At 45.2% G+C, this 12,540-nt stretch overlaps 1 protein-coding gene across 2 annotated transcripts in view; it reads right to left on the reverse strand.

The window, feature by feature from the left end:
* Nucleotides 1–12,540, reverse strand: part of CWF19L2 (CWF19 like cell cycle control factor 2) — a 370,293-nt gene that overhangs the window by 286,398 nt on the left and 71,355 nt on the right. For both annotated transcript variants that reach the window (XM_063951573.1, XM_063951572.1), the window contains exon 5: nucleotides 9,115–9,234. In XM_063951573.1, the coding sequence (XP_063807643.1) occupies nucleotides 9,115–9,234 (120 nt within the window). The remainder of the gene's footprint in view (nucleotides 1–9,114; nucleotides 9,235–12,540) is intronic.

The raw sequence follows: 12,540 nt of genomic DNA on the forward strand, positions 1-12,540 counted from the left end.
TGAGTGACTCCATCTTGATTTGAACCTTTGTATGTAAGTGTTCAAATATTTCAGATTTAGAATAGGTCTCACCGAGCCGTCTGGCTTCAGTACCACAATATAGTGTGGAATAATACCCCTTTCCTTGTTGTAGGAGGGGTACTTAGATTATCACCTGCTGGGAATACAGCTTGTGAATTGTTTCCAATACTGCCTCCCTGTCGGAGGGAGACGTTGGTAAAGCAAACTTCAGGAACCTGCGAGGGGGAGACGTCTCGAATTTCCAATCTGTACCCCTGGGATACTACTTGTAGGATCCAGGGGTCCACTTGCGAGTGAGCCCACTGCGTGCTGAAACTCTTGAGACGACCCCCCACCGCACCTGTTTGTACGGCCCCAGCGTCATGCTGAGGACTTGGCAGGAGCGGTGGAGGGCTTCTGTTCCTGGGAATGGGCTGCCTGCTGCAGTCTTCTTCCCTTTCCTCTATCCCTGGGCAGATATGACTGGCCTTTTGCCCGCTTGCCCTTATGGGGACGAAAGGACTGAGGCTGAAAAGACGATGTCTTTTTCTGCTGAGATGTGACTTGGGGTAAAAAAGGTGGATTTTCCAGCTGTTGCCGTGGCCACCAGGTCCGATGGACCGACCCCAAATAACTCCTCCCCTTTATACGGCAATACTTCCATGTGCCGTTTGGAATCTGCATCACCTGACCACTGTCGTGTCCATAAACATCTTCTGGCAGATATGGACATCGCACTTACTCTTGATGCCAGAGTGCAAATATCCCTCTGTGCATCTCGCATATATAGAAATGCATCCTTTAAATGCTCTATAGTCAATAAAATACTGTCCCTGTCAAGGGTATCAATATTTTCAGTCAGGGAATCCGACCAAGCCACCCCAGCGCTGCCCATCCAGGCTGAGGCGATCGCTGGTCGCAGTATAACACCAGTATGTGTGTATATACTTTTTAGGATATTTTCCAGCCTCCTATCAGTTGGCTCCTTGAGGGCGGCCGTATCTGGAGACGGTAACGCCACTTGTTTTGATAAACGTGTGAGCGCCTTATCCACCCTAAGGGGTGTTTCCCAACGCGCCATAACTTCTGGCGGGAAAGGGTATACCGCCAATAATTATTCTATCGGGGGAAACCCACGCATCATCACACACTTCATTTAATTTATCTGATTCAGGAAAAACTACAGGTAGTTTTTTCACACCCCACATAATACCCTTTTTTGTGGTACTTGTAGTATCAGAAATATGTAACACCTCCTTCATTGCCCTTAACATGTAACGTGTGGCCCTAAAGGAAAATACGTTTGTTTCTTCACCGTCGACACTGGAGTCAGTGTCCCTGTCTGTGTCTGTGTCGACCGACTGAGGTAAATGGGCGTTTTAAAGCCCCTGACGGTGTTTGAGACGCCTGGACAGGTACTAATTTGTTTGCCGGCCGTCTCATGTCGTCAACCGACCTTGCAGCGTGTTGACATTATCACGTAATTCCCTAAATACGCCATCCATTCCGGTGTCGACTCCCTAGAGAGTGACATCACCATTACAGGCAATTGCTCCGCCTCCTCACCAACATCGTCCTCATACATGTCGACACACACGTACCGACACCCAGCACACACACACGGAATGCTCTGATAGAGGACAGGACCCCACTAGCCCTTTGGGGAGACAGAGGGAGAGTTTGCCAGCACACACCAAAACGCTATAATTATACAGGGACAACCTTTATATAAGTGTTTTCCCCTTATAGCATCTTAATATATAATCATATCGCCAAATAAGTGCCCCCCCTCTCTGTTTTAACCCTGTTTCTGTAGTGCAGTGCAGGGGAGAGCCTGGGAGCCTTCCCACCAGCAGTTCTGTGAGGGAAAATGGCGCTGTTTGCTGAGAATAGGCCCCGCCCCCTTTTCGGCGGGCTTCTTCTCCCGTTTTTCTGACAACCTGGCAGGGGTTAAATACATCCATATAGCCCCAGAGGCTATATGTGATGTATTTTTAGCCAGTATAGGTACTTTCATTGCTGCCCAGGGCGCCCCCCCCAGCGCCCTGCACCCTCAGTGACCGTTGGTGTGAAGTGTGCTGAGAGCAATGGCGCACAGCTGCAGTGCTGTGCGCTACCTCATGAAGACTGAGAAGTCTTCAGCCGCCGATTTCTGGACCTCTTCTCTCTTCAGCATCTGCAAGGGGGTCGGCGGCGCGGCTCCGGTGACCCATCCAGGCTGTACCTGTGATCGTCCCTCTGGAGCTAGTGTCCAGTAGCCTAAGAAGCCAATCCATCCTGCACGCAGGTGAGTTCACTTCTTCTCCCCTAAGTCCCTCGTTGCAGTGAGCCTGTTGCCAGCAGGACTCACTGAAAATAAAAAACCTAATAAAACTTTTACTCTAAGCAGCTCTTTAGGAGAGCCACCTAGATTGCACCCTTCTCGGCCGGGCACAAAAACCTAAGTGAGGCTTGGAGGAGGGTCATAGGGGGAGGAGCCAGTGCACACCACCTGATCCTAAAGCTTTTACTTTTGTGCCCTGTCTCCTGCGGAGCCGCTATTCCCCATGGTCCTGACGGAGTCCCCAGCATCCACTTAGGACGTCAGAGAAATATTGTTTACAATATCACCTAGTGTGTATGCTGCCAGCGATGGCCGAAGTGCGCTCCCGGGGAGCCACCGCCTGTACATGCGGCTTAATCTGACTATATCGTCAGATGCTGCCTGTTCGGGCCGGCAGCGGCATGTCGTCACTATTATTTATTTATTACCAGTTATTTATATAGCGCACACATATTTATACAGCGCTTTACAGAGAATATTTGCCCAGTCACATCTGTCCCTGCCCCAGTGGAGCTTACTATCTATACTCCCTACCACAATACACACATTCATGATAGGGTTCATTTTTTTGTTGGGAGCCATTTAACCTAACAGTATATTTTTGCTAACTATTACACCATCCGTACTGCCCGTATCTGCTTGCGATACTGCATAGCGTGTATGCACTGTGTCGGCGGTCCGGCCCGGGAGCGAAAAACTATGCGATATCGCTCATAGGGCGGGATTCAAATCTTGCAGCTGCCCTTCCGCCTCCCCATCGCGCCCTCCAGCAGTATTCAAATGTTACTGCCGATGGGCGCGATATTAGCATTTCAGCTAACCACCCCCTGGGGTGGTGAGCTAAAATGCACGAAAAGTGACCCGTTTGGACGCCCAAACAGGACTTTTCGCGATCGCGCCCATGACTTTAGTCGGGTTTAGCTGCTTTACGCGGCACGATCAGCGCGATAACAGGGGGCCATAGAATATCGCTTTAGACGGGAGATCAGGGGCAATAAAATATTTGAATCCCGCCCATAGAGCGCAATACGCATAGTGTGTGCCCTCCATTAGAGAGAGAGAGAGAGAAAGTGGACGGAGATAAAGCACTAGCCAAACACAGCCTGTAACATGGCAATTAGGAGTTGATTAGCGGGTACTTTACCTCCGTCCACTTTCTCTCTCTGCAAGGCTTAGTAAACAGACCTCTAAGTTGTCTGCTGGGCAGACCAGCTAAAACCAAGACACGGTATAACCGCAAATCAATGCAAACGTCATGTTACTAAACTAGGCTACACAAACGACACAACCAGAAAATGGTATGTGACATTTATATGGACCTGCAGTGCTTTAATGACAAGAGACATCAAACTTGAACAATACATTTCAATTTGCACTTGAGGAGATTAAGCAGAGAGCAGCGGAATAACACAGGCATAGAATTGCTTTGCCAGTCCAATGCTATTTAGTCTGTATGATGCATGACCTTGAGAAAGCCCCAGCGAGAGTGAAATATTGTCAGCAGGAGCATTAAAGCTCCCTGGTCACAGGAGCAGCGGTACAGAGAAATGCCTCAGGTAGTTAGCTGCAGTCGCAGCGTACAGGTTATGTTTATAAGATGCAACGGTAAACAATATTCACCAGCAGCGATGCTGACAGGAACGCACGCCGGCATTACAGCGTGATAACAAATAAATATGAGGGGATGGAAGCGGAGAAAGCCGGCAAGATAGAAGATACATTATTTATAAGCAAGCTTTTCATTTCACTATATTTATCAATAAATGACTAGTAAAAGAAAAAACACATCATTCTGTGCAAACCACTATTTGTATTTATTCTACGTAAGATCTCAATATACTCAACTAGTATTTCCCATAGATTTCTTCCATCACTACCACTAATATTAAGAGAGTTCTCCCTGCTCCACTCTCATGTCACTTTACCCTATAATGATCAGTTATATATAGCGCATCACAGTGGAACGCCAAAGAGGTGTTGAGATCTGCACACCTGCCAAAGAATAGAATCTAAAGTAATGGGGTCTTTAATGGTGCGGCTGACACCAGCACCAACAAAACTAAATAGAAATAAGCCGCTTTCAACCTTCTAGTATACAGGAAAAGTGTATCCCCCCCCAAACAAAAACAAAGTATGGTCATTGATGTCACAGAAAATACGAAAGAAAAAGAATCAGTATGCGGTCTTATTTTTTTTACCATTTTATATTGTATGAACGCACCAAAGCTCGCGATGTGTATTAAAATCTGGTAGTTTGGCAACAAGAAGATCCAGAAGAGCGGTGAACCAATGACAGCATATACAGTGATATCATTCACCAACTAGCTGATTTACAATGATATGACGACTATATACCCTACACTTATCATCTGTAATAACAATTTACACTATTTCCTCTCCCTCCAACATATGGTTATAAAGAGTGGTACCTTGAATGGCAGCTTGTGGTCACTAACATCCTGCTGCACACTAAGACTATACTGAGAATGGATATAGCGCACGGTTTCCGGATGGTAGGTCGGCAGTGTCTAGGTCGACAGCATATGGTCGACATGCATTAGATCAAAAGATGAAAGGTCTACGGTATCCGGATGGTAGGTCGACATGGATTAGGTCAACAGTCAATAGGTCGACACTGACATGGTCGACACAGGGAAAAACTTGACATGTTGAAATTGTCAGCACAATAAAAGGTTGAAATGACTTTAAATTTTTTTAACTTTTGCATAATTTACCATCCACATTGACTACGACTGGAAAAAGTAACCTGTGGTGAGCGCAGCGAGGCACCTCGCCATGCAAGGGGATGTGGTGCACTAAAAGAGGCTCCTGGTCATGTTACACAAAAAAACAACACCCAAAAATAGTTTCAAAATGTAATGTCGATCTGTCACGTGTCGACCATTGTAGTGTGTCGACCATGCTAACGTTGACCAATAGTGGTTGACTTATTGGGGGAGATTCAAATGTCTGAAAAGTCGGTTGGGTGTCTGTTTTTTCCTGTCTATTAGATAGGAAAAAACAGACACCCAACTGACTTTTCAAACATTTGACTTTCCCCCATTGACTTTTGACCTAATTCAGGTCGACCCATTTATCTGTAACCAGGTCTACATGTTGAAAAGGTCGACACGACAATTGTTGACACACAAATGGAGAAAAGTTTTGGGGTTTCGCTTTTTTACAACTTTTGCTTAATTTACGATCCTTGTGGACTCCGACTGGGAATAGTAACCTGCCCAAAGCATGGAAGTGTACACGTTTCCATGGATTGTGGTCACATACGATGAAACAAACAAAAGGACACCCAAAAAGAAAAATAGCCATGCTGACCATTTCTGTGTCGACCATTATCATGTTGACATTTTGACCCCGTCGACCTTGCCCACTGTCTATCTTTTGCTTGTTGACTTTTTGACCCTATCGACCTAATGCATGTTGACCATAAGGGGTTGACCTAATGACTGTCTACCTAGACACTGTAGATCTTCTACACTACACCACAGTAAAATACAGTAATGAAGCACTATAGGGTCATTTCATGTCAGTTCACCCAGGCACAGGGGCACAGGAATGGTTTGTGGTGGGGGGGACATAGTAAAATATCCTTTTTAGCGCTCCCCCGTGATTCACTCCCCCACTCCCCACAGTGCAGGAAGAGCTAACCTTTGGCTCCCTGCGGAGACTCCTACTGTAAGAAAACCGCAGGCACCGCATCCTGCTGCCACATGTCCTGTCCGGTCCTGGTCGGCTCTTCACTCACTCGTCAGGGATGCATTACTGGGAGGAGGCATGGCCATGCTGGGACAACCCTGCCTCCTCCCAGTAATGCATCAGTGGTGAAGAACTGGTTGGGACGGGACAGGGGGCAGCAAGCTACGGCGCCGCCGGCAGACTTTTATCTCAGCGGGGATCCGGAGGTAAGCGCTCCCCTTCACCGGCGTCTGCGCATCCTTCATGTTTGGGGTGGCCATGCTGCCTCCTTGCCACCCCTGTTCCGATGCCACTGCCCAGGCATTTCACCCACAGACTAAGATTTTTATGATACTTTGTATACTTGATACTACCACATAGCTACTAACCCATGTCAATTTTTTCTCCTCCAGGCCTCACAGTTTTTGAGATATAGAGGGTCAAAGTTGCAAAAAATTGCTGGGAAATGCCACTCCTGATATTCCTTTTTTTCTGAGGTGTAGCTAGTGCCTAATCCACGTATAACTATTACATTTTAACAGGTTATCACAGCTAATTGAATATTCCCCTATGTGTAATTAGAAATCTGCACATATACATAGAAATATACAAATGAAAATACTACCTAATGGCAATTTTCATTTTTAAAGAGAGAATTGTAATTAAACATTAAAATACTCATACAGGCAATCAAAATCCCATTATTTTTCTTTCATTACCTTTTAAAATATACTTTAATGTTCATTTTAAACCAAAAAGGGACATGGTAACTAATCTGCCTTAGGTTGATAATTCTAATTGAACCCACTTTTTTTTGCACCAATAAAAATATTAAGTATTAAGCAAAGGAATGTATAATGAACTTTGAGTTAGGCAAGATTAATAAAACATTTTTTTCTGGAATCTTCATATTCTGATTGACAAGGGGTCAAAATGTCAATGTAATACATGGATTCCGCACTGAGATAGGATTTTTTTTCCAGATACAACTCAGAAAAAACGGAGCATCAGGAGTGGCATTTCCCAGCAATTTTTTAAAAATTTTGACGCCCGATATCTAAAAAACTGTGAGGCCTTGAGAAGAAAAATTTGTCATGAGTTAGTAGCTATGTGGTAGTATCAAGTGTATCATGAAAATCTGTGTTGTGGGTGTCATGCCTGGGTGAACTGACCCTATAAGCACAGTTCTGTGAACCTGTCAAAGATATGTTTTTACCCATGTTGAATAAACAGTGTACAAACTATCCCATTATCATATGTTCCCCTCAGTCTATGGGGATATTCAATAACTGTTGGAAGCTGCCGTCTTGTCGGAAAGACGGCAGCTTCCGACAGTTTTAGGTCGGAAGGGGTTCCGACTTATTCATTATGGCCACATTTATTCAGACAAGTCGGGAAACCCGACTTGTCGGAATTCTGTCGGAATGCACGTTGATCGGCGGCTTCAGCCGCCGATCAGCGTGCATTGTCGGAAGCGGGGCCAAATTCGACAGGTTTTAGCCCCGTTTCCGACAATCTCAATCCGAGATTGAGATGAGTGAGCTGAGAGCAGGAGCCGGGGGAGCAGCGGGGAGAGCAGGAACCCAGCGGCAGCGTCCACCCGGCTCCAGCAAGCGAGGTCCCGCTTGCTGGAGCCGGGTGGACGCTGCCGTGAGCCTCCTGTTGTTACACTGCTGCAGCCGCTGCTCCCCCCATCTCCTCCTCCAGTCCGCTCCGTCTCCTCCGCTGCTCTCCCCCTTCAGCGCCGCAGACATCACCTCCTCCCGGCGCCACAGACCGCTCCCTTCCCCCGGCGCCGCTTACTACCCCCCCCGCTGCTGACAGCGGCAGCAGCAGGACATGACAACGGGAGCAGCCAAATCCGATAGTCTGATTTGGGCACTCTTTTGAATAGGAGTTGTCGGGTCCATTCCGACAACTGCATGTCGGAATGGACATAACTCTTATTGAATATACCCCTATGTATCATGAAAACGGTACCATTACATTTAACAATAGAATAATCAATAAAAACAGCAGATTGTCACAAAACCCGATCATTCTAATTGGAGACCATTGCGCATGTTAACGGATAAGGAAAATGACTGTTCAGATATTGATCCAATATCACAGATTTATTACATAACGCAATCAGAATGATACATATCCAGCCACACAGCCTCAGGCCAACATGCTCATACCCCAATAGACACTGGTGGTGTACCATCAATATTCTGTGTGCAGTGTGCACAATTCTATATCATACCGGCACCCTAATTTGTCTGCCAAAAGAATCGCTGACAACGCGGAGTGGAAGGAGAGGTGTTTTAATAGTGCAAGCATGTCTCCATATAAACCACACTGATGGAAAGTGATCCCTCTCTCTTGTACAACAGAATGGCAGCTGGATTGCTACAATTTGTTACTGAATGAACATTCTGCAGCATAGTTGTCTTTATCTTCCTTGAGGGATATTCAGTTCTGTGATTTACTCTGACGCTTGATTAATAAGTGAATTATATGCTTTTATGTCCTTCCTCGTTTTACCTTTTGAACAGGGTTTTTGTATTATTCACCATTTCTTATTAAATTGTTAATTATATCTGTTTGCGCTCCCAGTATAACTTCCTCTTTCTGCTTGTGTTGGTTCCACACCAAGAGGGGACAGCTCCCCTCGCACTGAGCAGCATCTAGATATTCTGTATATTTATACTTCTCCCATCAATTTTGGAAGCACCTGGCTGTCTTGATGGGTCCCTTGCTGTCCAGAGATAACAGCCACACACACACACACACACGCCACACTCCGACCACCCTCGTCTTTTGTCTGTCACGGAGATGCCTGCAGAGCAGTGGTCAGGGAACCTCCCGGGTCATCAAAGCTGGACTCCAGATAAGTTCAGGTTTGGATATTACTTAGGATATTCCACCCGAAACTGAATTGTCACACTTGGCTGGAATTATCCTTTAAATAATGCATTAAATACGTATCCTAGAAACAAATCAATGCACACAGCCGAATACGTAACTTGGGAACACAAAGTTTGCCAACTCAACTATTAAATGCAATTCACTGAAGACTCCAGTTTATACGGCTTTCAGATGAATGACTCTGTTACCTTTTCTACAGCTTCAGCTTTTTCACGCTCCACTGCCTTTTCCTTTTGTTTTTCTGCTCTTAATGCGGCTGTTGATGTCGCTTTCAGAGACATAAAGTCTAAGGTCATCCACTCGTCCCTCTGAAATGGAAGCACAGGTTCATTTAGCATTACAAAACATACAGTCGATCTTTGGTCTTGTGGGTAAAAAGCTTTATCAGACCACACAAAAATCTGTCAGGTATCTAAGTGGCTGCTGCGACGACGGCACATTGCAAGCATCTTAAATCATGCACAATTCTCACGTAAGAGTCAGAAATACATTTGGCTTGATTCACTTGGACGTGTGCACCATACAAGACCGGGAAACAAGGTCATATTTTATGGGGTATAAATTAAGTTCGGTGCATCGGAGACGCTTTCCACCAATCAGGGTGCAGGTACGGATAGTTGCTACTGCTGTTTATGGAGAACGTTCACCTGTGTGCACTAAAGAGATCAGCAATAGAGCAGCCCCAACTTTATTGTGAACTTAATGCCATTTTAACGACAGGCAGACTCTAGATTAACAGCAGTAGTTAGTCACCTCAGTTTGTTGGGTGTCCAGGTTTTCAGATTTAAAAAAGGGGTTAATAAACTCTGGTGCTGATGAAGAGTTAACGCATGGCTGCTTTAAGAGCACATATCTTGCACTACGCATGCACCAAAACGAAGCATTTCGATAGCATTTATACTTGTGACTGAAAAGGCGTAACGGGGCATTCATACTAATTACCCGGGCCTGCTGGAGGGGCCTGAGACAGATGCTAAGGGGGACATTGTACCACTGATAAAGGGGACAAATGTCCACCTGTGCAACCCCGCTACCATTCTTCCAATATTTAGGGGCGTGGCCACTTCTCCAGTTTTGATGTGAATACACTCAGATTAAAAGCTGATAAATCCGCATTTTACAACCATATTCATTATATAATTGTAACTTGAATATCTTTTGAGATAAAATTTTAAAAGAAAAATCAACAGTTTCAGCGTCAAAACATATATGGACAGATCTGTAGGTCAGTGATTTATGCAACAAGAATCTAATGGAGCTCAAAGTAAAAAAACACAGTAACACTTTGTATAACAGAAAAATGGCCAATTTTGCAAGAGGGAGGCTGAAGTTTCTCTAACGAGAATTTAGTACAAAAAAAAAAAAGACGTTTTCTGTTTAAACCATTTCTTTTTTTTGCATTAATGTTTTAATGAGAAAAAAAAAATTCTGCTTATTATATTAGTACGGTTTTAATGCTTTCTTCTGTTAAGGACAGAATTGTTTTATTGTGCCTGATCTCCCGTCTAAAGTGACGCAAGGTCGGGGGCGATATTCAATGTGTTTGTTTGTTTTTTACATGTACATCGAACCCAAACAGTCTGGGTTTTAGAGTAAAGCAAGTAAACCCGACTAAACAATTGGGCGCAATGCAAAAAGTGCCGTTTGGGCGCTTTCCAAGCGGCCACACCCAGAGGTTACGAGCTGAAATTACATCGCTGGCAGCAGTTCACGCCCGCACGGAGCGACAATTGAATTTTTCTGTCGGCTAATGCCAGTAAATATATGATTAATTTCCTGTCGTTTCAGCATGGCAAATAAGACGCAAATTTTGAGAGAAAAAGAGGACACTTGCCGTGGACCCCGCAAGGACCCTGGTGGGCAAAGAGGGGATATTTGGCACATCTAAAGTACAGGTGTACGAGGACACATTTGTAGGAATAGACTGAATAAATATGTTACTCAGGGTTGTACAAGTACTGCTGAACATCCCAGCGAGTACCACAAGGCTAACAACCACTGGTCAAAGGTAGTAAGATACCCACAGACAACATACAATGGAGGCATGCAATACAGGTGTTCAGAACCAAACACAAGGGGGTAAATTTATTAAGGTGTTAGTTTTTAAGAGATGATGATGTTGCTCATAGCAACCAATCAGATTCTACTTAACACTAATCTAGCTGCTTCTAGAAGATAAGAGAGAGTGTCTGATTGGTTGCTATGGGCAACATCACCAGTTCTAAAAAACTTACACCTTAGTAAATTTACCCCAACGTAAGAGGTTTTTTCTTTTCATGAAAATATTATAATAAGATTTTACTCACCGGTAAATCTATTTCTCGTAGTCCGTAGTGGATGCTGGGAACTCCGAAAGGACCATGGGTAATAGCGGGCTCCGAAGGAGGCTGGGCACTCTAGAATGATTTATGACCACCTGGTGTGCACTGGCTCCTCCCACTATGACCCTCCTCCAGACTTCAGTTAGGACACTGTGCCCGGACGAGCTGACATAATAAGGAAGGATTTTGAATCCCGGGTAAGACTCATACCAGCCACACCAATCACACCGTACAACTCGTGATACTATATCCAGTTTGACAGTATGAAAACAACTGAGCCTCTCAACAGATGGCTCAACAATAACCCTTTAGTTAGCAATAACTATTTACCAGTATTGCAGACAATCCGCACTTGGGATGGGCGCCCAGCATCCACTACGGACTACGAGAAATAGATTTACCGGTGAGTAAAATCTTATTTTCTCTAACGTCCTAGTGGATGCTGGGAACTCCGAAAGGACCATGGGGATTATACCAAAGCTCCCAAACGGGCGGGAGAGTGTGGATGACTCTGCAGCACCGAATGAGAGAACTCAAGGTCCTCCTCAGCCAGGGTATCAAATTTGTAGAATTTTGCAAACGTGTTTGCCCCTGACCAAGTAACAGCTCGGCAAAGTTGTAAAGCCGAGACCTCTCGGGCAGCCGCCCAAGATGAGCCCACCTTCCCTGTGGAATGGGCTTTCACTGATTTAGGATGCGGCAGTCCAGCCGCAGAATGCGCCTGCTGAATCGTGTCACAGATCCAGCGAGCGATAGTCTGCTTAGAAGCAGGAGCACCCAGTCTGTTGGGTGCATACAGGATAAATAGCGAGTCAATTTTCTTGACTCTAGCCGTCCTGGAAACATAATTTTCCAAGGCCCTGACTACGTCCAGTAACTTGGAATCCTCCAAGTCCCTAGTAGCCGCAGGCACCACAATAGGTTGGTTCAAGTGAAAAACTGATACCACCTTAGGGAGAAACTGGGGACGAGTCCTCAATTCTGCCCTCTCCATATGGAAAATCAGATAAGGACTTTTATATGACAAAGCCGCCAATTCTGATACACGCCTGGCCGAAGCCAAGGTCAATAACATGACCACTTTCCGCGTGAGATATTTTAGATCCACGGTTTTTAGTGGTTCAAACCAATGTGATTTTAAGAAACTCAACACCACGTTGAGATCCCAAGGTGCCACTGGAGGCACAACCGGGGGCTGAATATGCAGCACTCCTTTTACAATGTCTGAACTTCAGGAACTGAAGTTAATTCTTTCTGGAAGAAAATCGACAGAGCCGAGATCTGTATCTTAAT

The sequence above is a fragment of the Pseudophryne corroboree genome, chromosome 2 (genome assembly GCF_028390025.1).
Source record: "Pseudophryne corroboree isolate aPseCor3 chromosome 2, aPseCor3.hap2, whole genome shotgun sequence".
Lineage (NCBI taxonomy): Eukaryota > Metazoa > Chordata > Amphibia > Anura > Myobatrachidae > Pseudophryne > Pseudophryne corroboree.